The 21,928-nt window shown below is 42.9% G+C and overlaps 1 gene segment (V, D, J or C); it reads left to right on the plus strand.

Moving 5' to 3' along the window:
- Positions 1-8,386: 8,386 nt before the first annotated feature.
- LOC124512408 (immunoglobulin heavy variable 3-74-like) lies at positions 8,387-21,109 on the plus strand. The segment is given in 2 exon segments: positions 8,387-8,455; positions 20,565-21,109. Coding segments are annotated over 2 exon segments (591 nt in total).
- The last annotated feature ends 819 nt before the right edge of the window (positions 21,110-21,928 follow it).

Here is a 21,928-nt window from a genome sequence, read left to right on the forward strand (position 1 = left end):
ACAGTGCTTCCCAGGAACCCCTCCAAATATAAGTGTGGTGCCCTTTAGTTTACCAGGTATAAAGGGAAGGATAGTAGAAGGGTCTCAACATCCCTTTGATGTCACTATTGGAAGAATCTTTACTGAATCTCTTTTACCAATGGTGGCCCCTTTGACCCTGCATTGTCTTGTTAATGATGTGGATGCCCTCACATGCCATCAAGGCCAGTGGGAACAAACCCTGTCCCTGGCTTTCCTGGGGGGAGCTACATATCAGGAGTCTGGAGGACTGCAAATTGCACCCCCCTACATCCAATCAAGACAGTATATGCACATCAATATTGTGTGCAATAGAGGACTGAGTAATTGCACCCCATAATTCAAGATTTACTGAAGGAGGGGGGACATTAAACACACCATTTCTCCTTTCATTCTGCCCACTCATGGGCATTAAATCCCCTCCTAACAGGTGGCGCTTTACAGTTGACTACTGAAATGTGAATTCCCACCTGTGCATAAGAGGGCTCATGTTCCCAAGACTGTCTAGGCAGTTGAAAGTATCTAAAGGGCCACAGGGGAGACTCTCTCATGACTGAGCTAGCCAGTATGTCCCATTCAACATCGATGACCAAGGAGTCCCAGCCACAGACTGCTCTCAACCTATACATCTCTACCCTGCTGCCTTGGGAATTCCTAACAGTCCAAAAAGTGCCAAGATGTTAGGCTGACCAGCTCATGTAGAGCCTGTCATGAGTTCCCACTCGTCTGGGCAATTGAGGGTCATTGTCACTGGTCAATTATCATGCATTCCTGAAAGTTTGTGAGACATGGGAGGCCTGAAGTCCTTCAGCAGCTATAAGGTGGGTTTTGTCACCTGACTGAGCTACTCCAGATTTTCGCTCTACTCTCATATGACTTGTGCTGTTAGGCAGCTTTACCTGGAAGTGGCTGAGCTATGCCAGTTGATGAACAGGTAGTGTGAGTGCCAATGAAACATTTTGGGATCTGGAAAGTGTTTGTGCCATGGGGGTTACCCTGGAGCACCTAGTGACCATCTGGCACCTGGTTGCCTTGCTATATCACCGAGAGAGAGAACCCAGAACCATGACTGTCTTCATACAAAGGGAAATATTCTCTCCCAATACTTCACCTGAGCAAAGGACCATCCTGAAGCTTCCATCAAAGTTGTGGTCCCAATCAATGCAGTGGAAGGAAAGGCAGAGTGACACTGTCGTGCTGGTTGTGGATACCACACCCTTCCATTTGTCCATCCACATGGTGCGTTCACCTGCTTGCATTGGCAGAAAATAACACTACTTTGGGGGCTTACTTGCTATCCTGATGTCAAAACAATTGACAATCAGACTGATTATTTACTGTAGACGGGACTTGGAAAACCTGTGTAGGGGTCTGTGTCTGACCTGCTGAGATAACTACACAGGTGAAAGGGGCAGATGCAGTCTGAAGACAGACAGTCATAGAGGTTCAGAGGGAGAGCAGGAAATGTAGTCAGTCTTTTAATAGTGGGGGAAAGGGTAGGCTCCTTTTTAAAAAGTTTTTTTTTTTTTCCTGACAGGAAAGAGCCAGAAAATGAAACTAGGTGGAAATGCAGTTTTTTGATCCATGACCTACTATGTGATGCCATGTACTTCCGGAGCCTGGGAATTGGCTCTGGGAATCCTTACCAATGGTCATCATGGGGATGGTCATCTACGGTCTTGACAATGGTGATCTGGAACTATTTTCTGCAGCTTGCGTGAATCCAGAAGAATCTTTCCCTAATTCTGATGGCAGTGTAGTCGGTTAGCAGTTCGTCATAAGGTCCTTCTCAGCGAGGTGGCACTCGGTGCTCTCTGAAGACCTGATGAGCATCCCATATTCTGTAGAAAGGGTGGCAAGGCTAGTCAGTGGCAGAGGCCATGTTCTTATTGTCTGTGGATGATATGACCCAAGTGTACCAGTTACTTCTTGGACATGGCTATGCATGGCATCAACTTGGCCATATAAGTTATCATGAAGTTCACTCAATCAGTAAAGAAAGGGTTAAAGATTCCTTTCGAAAATACTACTGCAAAGGGGGTCAGTCCCTGCTTGCTATTTGGAGCATTCCAAATCTCATTAAGGGCCAAGGACAATGATTCTGGATGTTCCAGGCCTGTTTCCAGGCGGATTTTTCCTGAGGAATTTTGTGTCTAGTTTTTCATGTTCCATATCTGTTCCCCTAATCCACATATCCTCATCGTCCTCTTCTGTGGTGACTAAGGATGAGGTGGGTGTGAAATTCTAATTATCACCCCCAAGTCTTTGCAAGTACGTAGTTTGTCTATGTGCTGAAGTGAGTTCCTTGGTCTGGCTAAATCCATAATGGAATGGCAAATCCAGGAACCATTTCAGGCATTACATTCTTTTTTTTTCATTTTTTTTTCTCAACGTTTATTTATTTTTGGGACAGAGAGAGACAGAGCATGAACGGGGGAGGAGCAGAGAGAGAGGGAGACACAGAATCGGAAACAGGCTCCAGGCTCCGAGCCATCAGCCCAGAGCCTGACGCGGGGCTCGAACTCACGGACCGCGAGATCGTGACCTGGCTGAAGTCGGACGCTTAACCGACTGCGCCACCCAGGCGCCTCAAGGCATTACATTCTTTACCACAGTCGTGGCATTGGCATGTCCAGTCAGACAGCATCAGTCCATCCACCAAACATGCAGCCATTAACCAAAGAGGAAGCCAATTTGTCAAATCCATCTGGAGAGCCCCAGTGGGCAGGGAGGGGCTAGAGGGACTCCCTGGGGCCTGCTGATATTATACAAAACTTGGAGAGATTTACAAGTAGTGCCTGGGAAATAATTTAGTCAGAGGTTTAGTGGATGCCTGGGAAGAACCCACTGTCTCTCAGTTTCTTAATTATCCCATCTAATGGGGTTGGTGCAATACTAAAGGAGAGAAGAAAGGGGCCTCAGGAGGCCCACTCAACCCCAATGTACACTCCATCTGATCATTTTCTGCCCACCTGTCTTTTCCCATTGTGAGGAACTTACATGATAAACAATAGTCCAAGTCAGGGAAAAAGGCAGGCTTCTAAAGTGAAGGAAAGGACAGGGGCCTCTGATCTTGGCTGTGTATTTGGCAGCCTTGTGAGCTCTGTCAGTTGCTGGAGAGACAGTGGCAGTCTCCTCACGGTTTGGGCTGGAAAGTGACTGTTAGCAATTTTAGCAGAAAGATCAGTTGCGTATAATAGGGCAGCAATTATAGGCGGGCTGGAAAAATGTCCTCTGTCCTCTGGTACTCATGGCGGTTAGGACCTGTGGGATTTCCAGAGGGTGCCAACAGCCCTGAGACTCCAGCGTATGTCTGGAATGCCTGTGAACAGTGGCGGTCTTTCCCTTTGCAGACGTGCAAGCTTGGGAAAACCTGGGAGCCCGGTGGCTTAGACTGATTTTACAGCAGGCAGAGGGGACGCCTGGAGTACTTCTAGTACGGACACTGGCCTGAGTGGTTCCTGTGTTTCCCCACAGACAGAAGCTGTCACAAAACAGAAGTCAGGGTGGGGCACCTGGGTGGCTCAGGTGGTTAAGCTATGGACTTCAGCTCAGGTCATGATGTCGCAGTTTGTGAGTTCAAGCCCCACATCGGGCTCTGGACTGACAGCTCAGAGCCTGGAGCCTACTTCAGATTCTATGTCTCCCCCTCTCTCTACCCCTCCCCTGCTCATGCTCTGTGTCTCTCTGTCTCTCAATAAGAAATAAATGTTAAAGAATTTTTTTTTAATAGAACTCAGAGTTGACCACCGGATATCCCAGAAACCATTCCTGTAGCTGAGGGCAATCGTGAGGAATGAAGTAGGGTCTCCCCTTTTAAATGTTTGTAATGTTTATTTACTTTTAAGAGAAAGAGTGTGAGTTGGGAGGAGCAGAGAGGGGGACACAGAATCTGAAGCAGGCTCCAGGCTCTGAGCTGACAGCACAGAGCCCGATGCAGGGCTCAAACTCACAAACCATGAAATCATGACCTCAGCTGATGTAGGATTCCCACCAACTGAGCCACCCAGGTGCCCTGGGTCTCCCTATTTAGGGAGGGGAGTGGTATAGCCCGATTTAAACTGTTAACATGACACAAGATGATGGAGGGGTTGATCAGTGGCCAGCTGGTAGGTAGGTGGTGGGCCTGGAAATTACAAACTTGTCAGAGAGGAATACAGAGGTGAGTGAGGATCCTAATGTATCCAGACAGCAGCTGTGGGGGTGCAAGCATGCGGTGGGGCCTAATGGCCCAAGGTCTAATTTTCATGGGAAGAAAGTTATAGGACATATCCGAGAGGCACACGTTGTCGCAGGATACCTGCAGCCACTCCATTTCCATGGAATGATAGGTAAAACATGTTATTGATATTCAGACAGTTGAGAGTTTGGGGTGTGCACAGAGCTAATATTAACACTTTAAAGTAGGTTAATGACTCTGAAAGCCACCAAAAGAAATCTGTGGCAGCATCAGGTAGGGGTGAGGGGCTCACAGAGACAGAGCAAAGGCAGTGAAGTTAGGGGTCCTTGGGAAGTAGTAGCCAGGTTTCCTTAGAAGCTTATGCAACTGCATTTTTGTACCAGTGAGAGGGATGTGAAAAACTGACAAGACACTTTGTGGGGAGTTTTGAAGCACTGTGACATAGTCCTCGTTGGCAGTAGTTGTTTGCAACCGTGGACATTAAGACAGGAGGGTGTATGGCCCTGTCTGCCTGGTGCTTTAGGAGGGTGGCAAGTCTGCAAGGGCTCCCTGATTCCTTTGGTAATAGAGTGACAAGTCACGGACATATGAAACAAGAGTACAGCCTTGGGTGAAGGCACAGAATGTAAGTTGGCTTCAAGAACTTGGAGTAATATTGAGCCCAACTTAGTTGCCTTCCCCAAGTATACATGAAAAGAGAACTTGTGAATCAGAGTGCAATGGCATTGACAAGAAAGTAGAGATATTCATTCCAGTAATGCATCTTCATCACCAGGAATTGAGGCATGAGTGGCAGCCCGGTTAGGGACAAAAGATGGGGGGGGGTGTAATAGATGACAAAAGACTTTATGGTTCCTACATTGTACAAATCAGTAGCTTTGATTGCCATCTGAATCAAATTCTGTTCTTTCTTTACTCACAAGATCGGGGTGTTACACGGTGTGGAGGTAAAGCAAGAACATCCTGCGGTAACAGAGTCTATCACAGGGCCAGGTCCTCCCTCTGCAGCAAGACAGGGCATCTGGCTACTGATGGGTAGGGGCAGTTCCTTTCTCAGGCCCCCTGAGCACAGGCTCTGCACTGGGGGCAATCCATCCTCTTATGCATGTGAGGCCCAGACACTAGTGGGCACGTCTTTAAGACTCATCCTCTGAGGAGCACTTTGAATGGAGGTGGGTCTCCATTAGGGAAAGGGGGAAGCTTGAGGTGTGGTCTGATGGCCGGGAAATGAGAACACCTTATTGTCCCTCCTGCATTTTGGATATTAACTCCTTTTCAATATTTTTTATTGTAAGGTCTACCCTCCCTAGACTGCCTTCTAGCTCTGCAAATATTTGCTTGCCCCTTTTCTAGTATGGTGTAGTCTCCCTTGCCTGCTTTGTTCTCTGTGACTTTGCTTTTATATCAAATCAATCATTCTCAAGTGAATGTCATCACGTTTATCTTGCATATTTTCTTTGAAGGCATTTAGGTTCAAGTGTTCTTCCTAATCCTTCATCCATTTTGAGATTTTTTTGTGTCAACGTATATGTATGAAGCAAGATTATGGCCAAATGTTATTATTTTGCATGTATATATCAATACTATTTTTTAATTTTTACTTTGTTTTTGAGGAAGAGAGGCAGATCATGAGTAGGGAGGCACAGAGATAGAGGCAGAAACAGAATCCAGGCCCTGAGCTGTCAGCAGGAGCCTGATGTGAGGCTCGAACCCACAAACCGTGAGATCATGACCTGAGTGGAAGTGGGATGCTTAACTTAACGAGCCACACAGGTGCCCCTAGTCAACACCATGTTTAAGAGACACTATCCTCCCCCCACTGTGCATTGTTGGAAATCTCGTGGAGGATTTGCTGACTGCATCTGCACAATTCTACTTCTGGGCTCCGTAATGAGCTCCACTGGTCTAAATGTCTCATTTGATGCCAGCAGCACACTGTTGTGGTTAATGTACCTCTGCAATATCTTTACAAAGAGAGAAGTGTGATGTCTCCAGGTTCTGTCGACATCATGATTGTTTTGTTGCCTCCATGTGTTGTGTGCTTTCATAAGAATTGTATATTTTTCAGATTCCTTAAAAAACTCATTGGCATTTTTATTGGCATAACAAGATAAACATAAAAATAACATAAAAAGATAAAGCAGACAGAAAATAGAGACTATCACAAATACAGAAAACAAATCAATTATATAAAAATTTGTATTTGGAAAAGTAAGTAAAATTTGAAACAAATAGGTAGCCTGGGGAAATAGGGAAGACTCACACAAATGCAATCTGAATTGAAAGAGGAGACATAACTGAACTAAAGACATGAAAAGGATCATTAAAGAAAAACTTAGGTATTTATAGGCCAACAATTAGATCACCAAGAACAAATTATACATGTTATGCCATAATGTAGTCCACCAAGACTGTTTCATGGAAAAATACAAAATGAACAAAAGAAAAATTAACAAGATTTCTCTATCTAAAACCTCACCCTCCAAAAAATCTGCATAGGAGTCCATGGCTTTATTAAAACTTCTACTAAGTATTTAAAGAGGAATTAATGCCAATATTCCTCAAACTATTACAAGCCACTGATAAAAAAAACAGCACTCCCAAATGAAATTTGTGAGGACAGCATTGTTTTCACACCAAAACCAAAGAAAGACACCACAAGAAGGGAAACTACAGGTCACTATCTCAAATGAACATACATGCAAAATTCCTTCACAAAATCTGAGCATACTGAATTCAACAGAACATTGAGAGGATCATACAACATAATCCAGTGTGATTCACTCCAGGGATGCAAGGATCCGTCAACATACACAGATGCATAAATGTGATGTCCTCCATTAACTGAGGGAATGATTGAATCAAAGCCATCATTAATTGATTCAAAAAAAACATTAGACAAAATTCAACACATGTTCATCATTTAAAAAGAACCCAATTAAAAAGGAACTGAAGGAAATTACCTCCACATGATCATGGCCACTATGAAAAGCCCACACCTGACAGCATATTGAATGGCAAAATGCTGAAAGCTTTCCTGTCAAATCAGGAGCCAGGCAATGATGGTCACCCCTAACATAAGCATTCCCCATGGTAACGTGAAGAATACATATGCCACCTCAAACTATGTCATCTTGTCACAGTGCTTATTTGGGTGAAAGCCACTTGAGAAATAGTCCAAGTACACTCAGACTCACCATTGTCCCTTGACAAAAGGATATAAATCTCCCTCCCGTGTATCAAGAGGGAAGAACCATCGTTAGCAGCAGAATAAGGAACACAGGGACAAGAAGGCTATGCAAACAAACCTACTTACTTGGTGACTAACATAATACCCCAAACTTAACTCTTGCCAAATCCAATGTTTTGTTGTCTGAAAGTCACAAGTGCTACATGCTTTGTCCTTTCTCTGGGTGTCATATCATTAGGAAGGCCATGCACTTACAAAATGATGTTTATTCTCTCCAGTAGATATGTCTTATGTCAATTGAATCCTTACAGTGGCTAATCCCAGAAGAAAAGAAGGGAAAAGCTTTATTCTCCTACAACTGGAAGACATAACCAGAAAAAAATAGGGAATAAAAAAAATAAAAGACATTTAAATCAGTAAGGAGGAAGGAAAATTAGTTGTTTGCAGGTGACACTGATCTCAAACATAACAAAACCCTAGAGATCCCACAAAAAATATTAGAACCAGTTTTTTTTAATGAGGAAAGAGCAGGATGCAAAATGAACAAAGAAAATAAATAAAAATAAACCACGTGTGATTCTACACAGCAGCATGAAAATACATGCAAAATAAATAACAAAATTATACAAGTGAAAATGGCACAGAATAAAGTATTTTGGGTTGAACTTCAAAAAGTATGCAAAATACTTGTAGAGTGAAAATGATCGATGTGGATGAAAGACCTGTAAAAATGCACACAGGACTGCAAATATACCTGTACTCACTGAATACAATTATTCAAATTGTCACAGCACCATCTACACAAACTAAACTACAAGTGCGTGCCTAACCCTGTTGTTCACTTTTAAAGAATCAAATCTAAGACTGGAGCTTCATATATATGTCAGAGCACATGCAAATGAGGTCCTCTCTATGGTGATAAAACCAGACCATCCCAGACTCTGCAGCTGGGAGAGGAGCCCCAGCCCCGGGAGTCCCAGGTGTTCCCATTCTCTGATCAGGACAGAACAGACACCTCACCATGGAGATTGTGCTTGGCTGGGTGTTCCTGGTTGCTCTTTTAAAAGGTAATTCATGGTGAACGAGAGACGCCGAGTATGTGAGTGGATATGAGTGAGACCAGTAGATGTGTGACAGTTTCCTGACCAAGATGTCTTGTGTCTGCAGGTGTCCAGTGGGACATGCAGCTGGTGGAGTCTGGGGGACACCTGGTGCAGCCTGGGGGGTCCCTGAGACTCACCTGTGTAGCCTCTGGATTCACCTTCAGTAGCTATGGAATGAGCTGGGTTCGCCAGGCTCCAGGAAAGGGGCTGCAGTGGCTCGCATATATTAATACTGATGGAATAGCACAAACTATGCAGACTCTGTGAAGAGCCGATTCCCCATCTCCAGAGACAACTCCAAGAACACGCTGTATCTGCAGATGAACAACCTGAAGGCCGAGGACAAGGCCACATATTACTGTGCAAGAGACAGGGTGAGGGGACCTCGCTGGGAGCCCAGACACAAACCTCCCTGCAGGAGGGGATCAGCACCACCAGGGGGCGCACACTATGCACAATTCTGCTTTGTGTTGCCAGGAGCAGGTGAAGATGGAGGTTACAGGCAGGTTTCCTGTCAGGGTCTGGGGCTTCCTTTCCACACAGCAGTTTCTCCAGGGAGCCTCTCTGGACACAGGATTCTGTGTTTACCTATTACCTGTGTGACTTAGATCATTGTTTTCATAGGAAAACTACCCTAACATGCCAAAGACACAGTTGTTTGCATTGCTTCCTCCTGTCCCTCAACAGGAGTGAATTACAGATTTCCTGAGGCACAATAGCTGAACATTTACGAGTCCCAGATGCACTCCCTGTGCAGCCAGGACCACAAGCTCCCACAGCTCCCCATTATCTTCACCCAGCCCTTGTCCCAATTGAACAACGTGACACTTCCTTCATGGCACTTTGCTACTCAGGACTTTAAATGAGCTACAGCTTTATTCAATTCCTCTAAACAAGAGATAAATCATCTGCATGTATTAGTCAGGATTCCCTCGAGCAACAGAACCCAAAGCACATTGTTTTCCATGACAAAATATGTTGAGAAGTCCCATGATCTACTGTCACAAGTTGGGGAGCCAGGAAACCAGTGGTATAATTCTCGCCTGATTCTGAACTAGTGTCTAGTCTCAGAACCTGCAGAGCCTATGATGTAACTCTAAGAACAAGGGCAGGAGGAGACCAATATTCCAGTTCAAACAAGCACATGGGAAGTAAAAATGAGGGAATTCTTCCTCCCTATGCATCAGATTCTACTCAGAACTATGATGGAATGGGTGATGCCCAGGCAGAAAGAAACCATGGATGGAAATGCCAATCTCTTCTGGAAACTCATCACAGACATACACAGAAACAGTCATGAATCTGGACACCCATGACGCAGTCAAGATGACACATAAAGGTAATCATGACAAGTCAACCTGCTGTAAATGTCGAGTTCAAAAACTGAAGATTTAGAAGTCCATGTCATCACTGGGGTGGAGCGTGGTGGACATAGCAGTGCTCCTGTGGAGAAGGAGCCCCGAGGCCCTTAGGGACTGCTGTGGTTTGAGGATCCCCTGGGTCATATCAGGTGAGACACCTACCTTCTTGGAGTGCATTTGGGAGACAGGGCATTGCCTCTCATGCGGCAGGAGAGCTGACAGGCACCATTGCACTGCCCTGGTCATTAGCATAGGAGCCTCTGCTGAGAGCAGCTAACTGAACGCTCCTTCTTGTTCTTCCTCACCATGAACTCCAAGCTCCTAGTGTTCATGCAACTGCCCTTCTGGGATAACCAGCTCCAACCACATCACAGCAAGACACTGTCCCAGAGGATCAGTGGGGTCCCTGTCACATTGAGTTCAACTATTTGGTGTATTCAAACCCAGCTAGAGCTCCTGAGATAAAACATAAGAGCCCTCAGCTGCCAGGTGTGCCAATGGATTGGACAAAGGCAGGGTGAAGGCTGGGTTCTGAAGGAAGCCTGGGACCCATGAGTACAGATTGTTCTCTCTATGTGAGGGCTTCCTGAACATGGGGTGGCTGGAAACTCCAACTGCAGGGACTAGAGAAGGAGCTGATGTCAATATTCCTCCCACCAATTATCATGGACAGAATTCAGTGAGCAGCACAACACCCCCCAGTAGATACTGAGCCACTGACACCAAGCCATACCCACCTTTCCTTCCTCAGGTGCTTCCTTACTAGGGAAAGAGTGCCTAGAACCCAGACCACCATTGCACCCTTCCTTCCAAAGACCACCATATACCCCCACAGGCACCAAGTCTACTGACCATATAGTGAGGCATAGCTTCACCTCTAGGGGAAATAGGAATTAGCCTCTTTTAATAAGGAGACCAAACTCACCTAGTTAAAACTCACAACACTATGGACAAAGTTGAAAAACTCTCCCCTGGAGGCAAGGAGAACTCTGCAGAGGACTGACCTGAGGGACAGAGCAGCCAATACATGACAGCACAGTGCACACAGAACATGCAAGAAATGCTTCCAGAATGTCGGGTCGTCAACAGTATGTAAACATTTCTCAAGAAAGACACTACTCTAGAAGCAGAAAACATAACAGGATTTTCCTAAAACACTTAAGAAAGCGGAGACATGGACATACAGAGTGATGGAGGAATTCATTCCAAAAGAAAAACGATAAAAGGACATTGCCAGGGATATAATTAAAACACATATAAATAACAAGCCTCAAACAGAATTGAATACCTATCATAAAGAAACAGAACTTTTAAAAACTATCATAAGAATACTAGCTGTGCTTGAGAAAGTCTAGAAGGCATGACGATACCCTGACTACAGATGGAAAAGACCTAAAACCAGGTCAGGCTGAAACTTTTAAAATGCTGTAACCGAGATGTGAACCTGATTGGATATAATGAACTCAAGGCAGAAAGAAGCAGATGAATGAGTAAGTGACATGGAAGATAAAATTTTGTGAGAAATGAAGCAGGAAAGAAGAGGAAAATTAAAATAGTGCATCACAAACATATACATAGGGAATCAGCAACTCCATAAAGTGTAATAAAATTCTTTTCAAAGGAGTCCCAGAAGAAGAAGAGAGGGAGAAAAAAGGGGAGAAGTTTTGTCTGAATGCATTAGAGTGGAAAATTTCCACTAAATGGTGAAGGAAACAGACGTCCACATGTATGAGTCACAGAGAATTCCCACTAAAATTAAAAAAAAAAAGCAGGCCGACTCTGAGACATAACATAGTAAAATTCACAAAATACACAGATTAAAAAAACCCTATAAGCATGAAGACAGAAGAGTTTGCTAACGAATACAGGAAGATAAAAAAAGATTATGGCAGAAGTGTCCACAGAAACCTGCAGGAAAGAAGGGAGTGGCATGATATCCTCAAATGTTCAATTGAAAATAAGGCAGTCAATGGGGGAGGAGACAAGATGGCAGAACAACGTGGAAGATTTTTGTGTGTCTCGCGTCCATGAAATACAGCCAGAACAACACTAAACCATCCTACACACCTAGAAAACAGTTTGAGGATTAACACGACAATCTGCACAACCTGAACCACAGAATTCAACAAGTAATTGGTGTGGAAAGGGGACCTTGGGGAGCAAGAAGCTGCAGGAAGGGAGGTGCTTTTGCAGGCGGAGAGAGGACAGAGACTGGGGAGTGGGGGAGAAAACAGGAAAAGCACCCCTCCCCAAAAGCAGCTGGAGAGAAAGTGGAAAATTGGAAACAGCCACAGGGACTAAACTAAAAAGGGAGAAAGGAGAAAGGAGAGTAGGTAAATTCCACTAAGAGTATAAACAAGGGGAGAGCAAAGGCTGCAACTCTACAGCTCGATAGGTGGAGGTGCTCTGGTGGGAAGGGAGAATCCCAGGAACAGAGTGGGGTCCGGGATGTTCTCAGGCCACACGGAGACAGGCAGTTGCACTGCTGGAAGGACATTTGGAGGAGACTGCCAAAGCCATCTGGTCCCAGCAGACCCCGGAAAATGGCCACATTTGCTGGTGCTGGAACAAGGTCATTTAGGGTGAAGCCTGGTGCCAGACGTGTGTTGTGATTTTCCATAATCCATGAAACGCTGCTGCTACACTCTCTTGCGAACTTTTTCTGGGGCGGGCTGGTACCTGGCCACAGTCTCGGGGCAACGACAACAACAGGGTCCAGCAAGCGTTCCTAGGTGCAGCCAATATTCGGCCATTGCTCATTCGGCCATTGCTTGGTGAGACCCTCCCACAGAGGGGCAGAACAGGTCAAAGCCACGGTCCTTTGGACGTAAGGGACCGGGGAAAACAGCCGTGTCTGTGACAAAACTTGGGCGAGAGGTGTGGCCTGGGGCCTGGTCACAGAGAGTGAAAGAGCGGGGAGTGGACAAGGGCTGAAGACAGAGGATGGGTGCGCGATTGCTGATCCAGGAGAACAGACTGGGTACCTGGCTGGCGCCATTTTCACCTCTCCCGCGCATGTGCATTCGCACCTACAAGCACCGCAACAATCCACCCCAGGAGCCTAAAAGCGCCATCTAGTGGACAGCAGAGCCATTACACTGAGCCCCGCCCAACTGGGCCAACTGGGCTCTTCAGGAACACAAGACTCACTGCCGCTTAGTTGATGGAGTATAAAGAGCTACATAGACTGACATCTAGGGGATAAGGAGGTAATTTCAGTCCTACTTCAATCTATTAACCAGTTCATCTAGTCAATTTTCTTTCTTTTTTTTCTTTTTCTCTTTTACACTTATTTTCTGTTTCTTGAATGCAGAAAGAGAAAAAATTATTTTTATTATAAATTATTATTAAAAATATTTTTCTTTAATTTTTACTACTATATTTTTTACATTTCTGTAATTTTTTTTCAAATTCTATTTTACTTGCATCATTTTATTTTACTCTACTTCAGTGTATTCCCATTTTGGAATTTCCAAACAGTTTCCTTTTTATTTTTTCTTTCTTTTTCTTTTTTTATCTTCTTTCTTCATTTCTGTAGTTTTTCTGGAATGCAGAATGAGAAAAACTTCATTTCACTTTCAATTTCTATTAAAAAATTTTTTCTTTAATTTTTTTACTATATTGATTGCTTTTATGTAAATTTTTTCAAATTCTATTTTACTTCCATCATTTTATTTTAGTCTACTACGGTGTATTCACTTTTTGAATTTTCAAATGATTTCCTTTTTATCCTTTTTGTATCTTTTTTCTCTTTTTTGTTTCCTCTCTTTTTTCTAGAATACAGAAATAGAAAAAAATCACATTTATTTTTAATTTTTATTAAAAATATTTTTCTTTATCCATTCATCAGTTGATGGACATTTAGGCTCTTTCCATAATTTGGCTATTGTTGAGAGTGCTGCTATGAACATTGGGGTACAAGTGCCCCTATGCATCAGTACTCCTGTATCCCTTGGAGAAATTGTGGTATATATACACAATGGAATACTATGTGGCAATGAGAAAAAATGAAATATGGCCTTTTGTAGCAACGTGGATGGAACTGGAGAGTGTAATGCTAAGTGAAATAAGCCATACAGAGAAAGACAGATACCATATGGTTCACTCTTATGTGGATCCTGAGAAACTTAACAGGAACCCATGGGGGAGGGGAAGGAAAAAAAAATATTTTTCTTTATTTTTTCTACTATATTCTTTACTTTTCTCTATATTTTTTCAAACTCTATTTTACTCCCATCATCTCATTTTGGTCTACTTCAGTGTATTCATTTTTTCAAATTCTCAAATTATTTCCTTTTTTTTCTCCCCCTCCCATTTTTTTCTCTAATCTGTCAAACCACTTTCAACACCCAGAACAAAACACACCTAGGATCTAGCATATTCCATTCAATTTGTTTGTGTGTGTGTTTAATTTTTAATTTTAATAGTTTTGTAATTTTATCTTTTTATTTCAATTTTGCGACCTCATTAATTCCTTTTCTCCCTTCAAAATGACAAAACGAAGGAATCCACCCCAAAAGAAAGATCACGAAGAAACGACAGCCAGGGATTTAACCAACAGAGATACAAGCAAGATGTCTGAACCAGAATTTAAAATCACAATAATAAGAACACTAGCTGCAGCAAAAATAGATTAGAATCCCTTTCTGCAGAGATAAAAGAAGTAAAAAATAGCCAGGATGAAATTTAAAATGATATAACTGGGGTGCAATCACGGATAGATGCAGAGGTGGCATGGATGGATGAGGCAGAACAGAGAATCAGCGTTATAGAGGACAACCTTATACAGAATAATGAAGCAGAAAAAAAGACGGAGATTAAGGCAAAAGAGCAAGATTTAAGAATTACAGAAATCAGTGACTCATTAAAAAGGAACAACATGAGAATCATAGGGGTCCCGGAAGTGGAAGAGAGAAATGGGGGTGGAAGGGTTATGTGAGCAAATCATAGCGGAAAACTTTCCTAACCTGGGCAAAGACACAGACATCAAAATCCAGGAAGCACGGAGGACTCCCATTAGATTCAACCAAAACCGACCATCAACAAGGCACATCATAGTCAAACTGACAAAGTACTCAGGCAAGGAGAGAATCATAAAACCAACAGGGAAACAAAGTCCATAACTTACAAGGGAAGACAGATCAGGTTTACAGCAGACCTATCCACAGAAACTTGGCAGGCCAAAAAGGAGTGGCGGGATGTATTCAGTGTGTTAAATCAGAAAAATATGCAGCCAAGAATTCTGTATCCAGCAAGGTGGTCATTTAAAATAGAAGGCGAGATAAAAAGATTCCCATACAAACAAAAATTAAACGAGTTTGTGACCACTAAACCAGCCCTGCAAAAATTTTAAGGGAGACTCTCTGAGTGGAGAAAAGATGAAAATATATCTGTATAAATAAATAAATACCAAAATCAACAAAGATTAGAAAGACCAAAGAACACCACCATAAACTCCAACTCTACAAGCATCATAATAGCAATAAATTCATATCTTTCAGTACTCACCCTAAACGTCAATGGACTCAATGCCCCAATCAAAAGACATAGGGTAACAGAATGGAGAAGAAAACAAGATCCATCTATACGTGTTTTACAAGAGACCCACTTTAGACCTAAAGACGCCTCCAGATTGAAAATAAGGGGATGGAGAACCATCTATCATGCTCATGTTCAACAAAAGAAAGCCGGAGTAGCCACATTGATATCAGACAATCTAGACTTTAAAATTAAGACTGCATCAAGAGATGCAGAATGGCATTATATCCTTCATAATCAAAGGGTCTATCCACCAAGAAGACCTAACGATTGTAAACATTTATGTGCCAATTGTGAGAGCACCCAAATATAGAAATCAATTAATCACAAACATAAAGAAACTCATTGATAAGAATACCATAATAGTAGGAGACTTCAACACCCCATTCACAACAATGAACAGATAACCCGATCAAAAAATCAACAAGAAAACAATGGCTTTCAATGACACACTGGACCAGAAGGACTTAACAAATATATTCAGAACATTTCATCCTAAAGCAACAGAATATGCACTCTTCTCCAGTGCACATGGAACTTTCTCCAGAATAGACCATATATGGGACACAAATCAGCCCTAAGTAAGTACAAAAAGATCGAGATCATACCATGCATATTTTCAGACCACAATGCCATGAACTCAAAATCAACCACAAGAAAAAATTTGGAAAGGTAACAAATAATTAGAGACTGAAGAACCTACGAAAGAATGAATGGGCTAACCAAGCAGTTAAAGAAGAAACTAAAAAGTATATGGAAGTCATTGAAAATGATAACACCACAATGCAAACCTCTTGGAGGCAGCAAAGGCGGACATAAGAGGAAAGTATATAGCAATCCAGGCCTTCCTAAAGAAGGAACAAAGATCTCAGATACACAACCTAACCTTATGACTAAAGAGCTGGAAAAGGAACAGCAAATAAAACCCAAAACCAGCAGAAGGCAGGAAATACTAAAGATTAGAGCAGAAATTTGTGCTATCGAAACCAAAACACAGAACAAATCAATGAAACTAAAAGCTGGTGCTTTGAAAGAATTAACAAAATTGATAAACCACTATCCAGTTTGATCAAAAAGAAAAAGGAAAGGACCCAAATAAATAAAATCAAGAATGACAGAGGAGAGATCACAACCAACACAACAGAAATAAAAACAGTAATAAGAGAATGTTATGAGCAATTATATGCCAATAAAATGGGCAATCTGGAAGAAATGGACAAATTCCTAGAAACATATACACTACCAAAACTGAAACAGGAAGAAATAGAAAATTTGAACCGACCCATAACCAGTAAGGAAATCGAATTAGTAACCAAAAATCTGCCAAAAGACAACAGTCCAGGACCAGATGGCTTTCCAGAGGAATTCTGCCAAACATATAAGGAAGAGTTAAAACCTATTCTCTTGAAGGTTAGAGTGGGAGAGAGCCAAAGCATAAGAGACTGTTAAAAACTGAGAACAAACTGAGGGTTGATGGGTGGTGGGAGGGAGGGGAGGGTTGGTGATGGGTATTGAGGAGGGCACCTTTTGGGATGAGCACTGGGTGTTGTATGGAAACCAGTTTGTCAATAAATTTCATATATATATATATATAAAAAAACCTATTCTCTTGAAACTGTTCTAAAAAGTAGAAATTGAAGGAAAATTTCCAAACTCTTTCTAGGAAGCCAGCATTACCTTGATTCCAAAAACAGACACAGACAACACTTAAAAAGAGAACTATCCACCAATTTCCCTGATGAACATGGATGCAAAAATCCTCAACAAGATATTATCCAACCAGAAACAATAACACATTAAAAAATTCTTCACCACGACCAAGTGGGATTTATACCTGGGATGCAGGGATGGCTCAATATCTGTAAAACACTTAACGTGATTCATCACATCGATAAAAGAAAGGACAGGAACCATAGGATCCTCTCCATAGATGCAGAGAAAGCATTTGACAAAATACAACATCCTTTCTTGATAAAAACCCTCAAGAAAGTAGGGATAGAAGGACCATACCTCGAGATCATAAAAGCCATCTATGAACTACCCAATGCTAATATCATCCTCAATGGGGAAAACCTGAGGGCTTTCTCCCTAAGGTCAGGAACAAGACAGGGATGTCCACTCTCGCCACTGTTATTCAACATAGTATTGGAAGTCTTAGCCTCTGCACTGAGACAACACAAAGAAATAAAAGGCATCCAAATTGGCCAGGAGACGGCCAAACTTTCACTCTTCACAGATGACATGATACTCTATATGGAAAACCCAAAAGACCCCACCAAAAAACTGCAAGAATTGATTCATGAATTCAGCCAAGTGGCAGGATATACAATCAACGCAGAGAAATCGGTTGCATTCCTATACACCAACAATGAAGCAACAGAAAGAGAAATCAAGGAATCTATCCCATTTACAGTAGCACCAAAAACCATAAAACACCCAGGAATAAATCTAACCAAAGAGGTGAAAAATCTTTACACTGAAAACTAGAGAAAGCTTATGAAAGAAACTGAAGAAGACAAAATATGGAAAAAGATTCCATGCTCCTGAATAGGAAGAACAAATATTGTTAAAGCGCTGATAGTACCCAAAGTAATCTACATATTCAATGCAATCCCGATCAAAGTGACACCAGCATTCTTCACAGAGCTGGAAAAAATAATCCTAAAATTTTTATGGAACCAGAAAAGCCGCCGAATAGCCAAAGAAATCTTGAAAAAGAAAACCAAAGCAGGAGGCATCACAATCCCAGACTTCAAGCTATACTTCAAAGCTGTAATCATCAAGACAGCATGGTACTGGCACCAGAACAGACACTCAGGGGCATCTGAGTGGATCAGTCTGTTAAGCATCCGATTTTGACTCAGGTCACGATCTGGCAGTTCGTGAGTTAGAGTCCCACATCAGGCTGTGTGCTGACAGCTCAGACCCTGAAGCCTGCTTGGAATTCTGTGTCTTCCTCTCTCTCTGACACTCCCCCGCTCATGCTCTGTCTCTGTCTCTGAAAAGTAATAAATAAATGCCAAAAAATATTTAAAAAAAAACAAGAACAGACACTCAGATCAATGGAACAGAATACAAAATCCAGAAATGGACCCACCAATGTATGGCCAACTAATCTTTGACAAAGCAGGAAAGACTATCCAATGGAATAAAGACAGTGTCTTCACCAAGTGGTGCTGGGAAAACTGGACAGCGACATGCAGAAGAATGAACCAGGACCACTTTCTTACACCATACACAAAAATAAACTCAAAATGGATGAAAGACCTCAATATAAGTCAGGAAGCCATCAAAATCCTCGAGCAGAAAGCAGGCAAAAACATCTTTGATCTTGGCCACACCAACTTCCTACTCAACACGTCCCAGGAGGCAAGGGAAAAAAAAAGCAGAAATGAACTACTGGGACCTCATCAAAATAAAAAGTTTCTGTATAGTGAAGGCAACAATCAGCAAAACTAAAATCCAACTGACAGAATGGGAGAAGATATTTGCAAATGACATCTCAGATAAAGAGTTAGTATCCAAAATCTATAAAGAACTTATCAAACTCAACACCCAAAACACACTCCAGTGAAGAAACGGGAAAAAGACATGAATAGACACTTCTCCAAAGAAGACATCCAGATGGCCAACCGACACATGAAAAAATGATCCACACCACTCATCATCGCGGAATTGCAAATCAAAACCCTAATGAGATACTACCTGACACATGTCAGAATGGCTAACATTAACAACTCAGGCAACAATAGACGTTGGCGAGGATGCAGAGAGAGGATCTCTTTTGCATTTTTGAGGGCAATGCAAGTTGGTGCAGCCACTCTGGGAAACTGTATGGAGATTCCTCAAAAAACTAAAAACAGAACTCCCCTATGACCCAGAAATTGCACTACTAGGCATTTATCCACGGGACACAGGTGTTCTGTTTCAAAGGGACACATGCACCCCCATGTTTATAGCAGCACTAACAACAATAGCCAAAGTATGGAAAGAGCCAAATGTCCATTGATGGAAGAATGGATAAAGAAGAAGTGGTAAATATATACAATGGAGTATTACTTGACAATCAAAAAGAGTAAAATCTTGCCATTTGCAACTATGTGGATGGAACTGGAGGGTATTAGGCTAAGTGAAATGAGTCAGTCAGAGAATGACAAAACTCATATGAGTTCACTCATATGAGGACTTTAAGAGACAAAGCAGATGAACATAAGGGAAGGGAAACAAAAATAATATGAAAACATGGAGGGGACAGAGCATAAGAGACTCATAAATATGGAGAACAAACAGAGGGCTACTGGAGGGGTTGTGGGAGGGGGAGATGGGCTAAATTGGTAAGGGGCACTAAGGAATCTACTCCTGAAATCATTGTTGCACTATATGCTAAGGAATGTGGATGTTAATTTTTAAAACTAAAAATAAATACTAATTAAAAATTAAAATATTGGGGCGCCTGGGTGGCGCAGTCGGTTAAGCGTCCGACTTCAGCCAGGTCACGATCTCGCGGTCCCTGAGTTCGAGCCCCGCGTCAGGCTCTGGGCTGATGGCTCGGAGCCTGGAGCCTGTTTCCGATTCTGTGTCTCCCTCTCTCTCTGCCCCTCCCCCGTTCATGCTCTGTCTCTCTCTGTCCCAAGGATAAATAAACGTTGAAAAAAAAAAAATTAAAATATTGTAAGAGAAAATAATGTGTAATCATGCTGTTGAGGTAAATATTTCTCAAAGATTATGCCGAAGCCTCCATTAATAAAGGTAAAAATCTAAAACTGAAAAAAAAAGAATTCTTCATATTGTCACACCGCCATCCACACAAACTAATGTAGAAGTGCGTCCCTAACCCTGTCATTCACTAATACAGAATCAAATCTAAGTCTGGAGTTTCATATATATGTCAGAGGACATGCAAATGGGGCCCTCTCTGTGCTAATAAAACAAACCCAGCCCGACCGTGCAGCTGGGAGACGAGCCCCAGCCCCAGGAGTCCCAGGCGTTCCCATTCTGTGATCAGCACAGAACACACACACCTCACCATGGAGTTTGTGCTGGGCTGGGTTTTCCTGGTTGCTCTTTTAAAAGGTAATTCATGGTGAACGGACGACACTGAGTATATGAGCGGATAAGAGTGAGAACCAGTGGATGTGTGACAGTTTCCTGACCAACATGTCTTGTGTCTGCAGGTGTCCAGTGTGACGTGCAGCTGGTGGAGTCTGGGGGAGACCTGGTGAAGCCTGGGGGGTCCCTGAGACTCACCTGTGTGGCCTCTGGATTCACCTTCAGTAGCTACGACATGAGCTGGGTCCGCCAGGCTCCAGGGAAGGGGCTGCAGTGGGTCGCATACATTTATGATGATGGAAGTGGCACAAGCTACGCAGACTCCGTGAAGGGCCGATTCACCATCTCCAGAGACAACGCCAAGAACACGCTGTATCTGCAGATGAACAGCCTGAAGACCGAGGACACGGCCACATATTACTGTGCGAAAGACACAGTGAGGGGACATCACTGGGAGCCCAGACACAAACCTCCCTGCAGGAGGGGATCAGCACCACCAGGGGGCGCACACTATGCACAATTCTGCTTTGTGTTACCAGGAGCCGGTGAAGATGGAGGTTGCAGGCAGGTTTCCTGTCAGGGTCTGGGGCTTCCTCTCCACACAGCAGTTTCTCCAGGGAGCCTCCCTGGTTATATGATTCTGTGTTTACCTATTAACTCTCTGGATTAGCAACTGGGTTGTCATAGGGAAACTAGACTAACATGCACAAAGACACAGTTGTTTGCACTTGCTTACTCCGGTCCCTCAACATGAGTGAATTACAGATTTCCTGAGGCACAACAGCTGCACCTTTACAGGATTCCCAGATGCGCTCCCTGTGCAGCCAGGACCACAGGATCCCACAGCTCCTCCTTATCCTCACCCAGCCCTTGTCCCAGTCAACCAACGTGACACTTTCTTCATAGCCCTTTGCTACTCAGGACTTTAAATGAGCTACAGCTTTATTCAATTACTCTAAAGGAGAGACAAACAATCTCCATGTATTAGTCAAGATTCCCCTGAGGAACACAACCCAAAGGTCATTGGTTTCCATAACTAAATATGTTGAGAAGTCCCATGATCTACTGTCACAAGCTGAAGATCCAGGAAAACCAGTGATGTAATTCTTGTCTGATTCTGACTAGTGTCTAGTCTCAGAACATGGAGAGCTGATGATGTAGCTCTCAGAAAAAGGGCCGATGGAGACCAATATTCCAGTTTAAACAAGCACATGGGAAGTAAAAATGAGGGAATTCATCCTCCATCGGCATCAGATTCTATTCACAAACTTAATGGAATGGGTGGTGCCCAGGCAGAAAGAAACCATGGATGGAAATGCCAATCTCTTCTGGAACACATCACAGATATCCACAGAAACAGTGGTGAATCTGGGCACCCATGACACACTCAAAATAACCCATGAAGTTAATCATGACAAGTCAACCTCCTGTAAACGTGGAGCTCAAAGACTGAAGATTTAAAAGTCGATCCCATCATTGGGGTGGAGTC

The sequence above is a fragment of the Lynx rufus genome, unplaced genomic scaffold (genome assembly GCF_022079265.1).
Source record: "Lynx rufus isolate CCGP_SWC_20201006 ecotype Redwood Valley unplaced genomic scaffold, mLynRuf1.p SCAF_17, whole genome shotgun sequence".
NCBI lineage: Eukaryota > Metazoa > Chordata > Mammalia > Carnivora > Felidae > Lynx > Lynx rufus.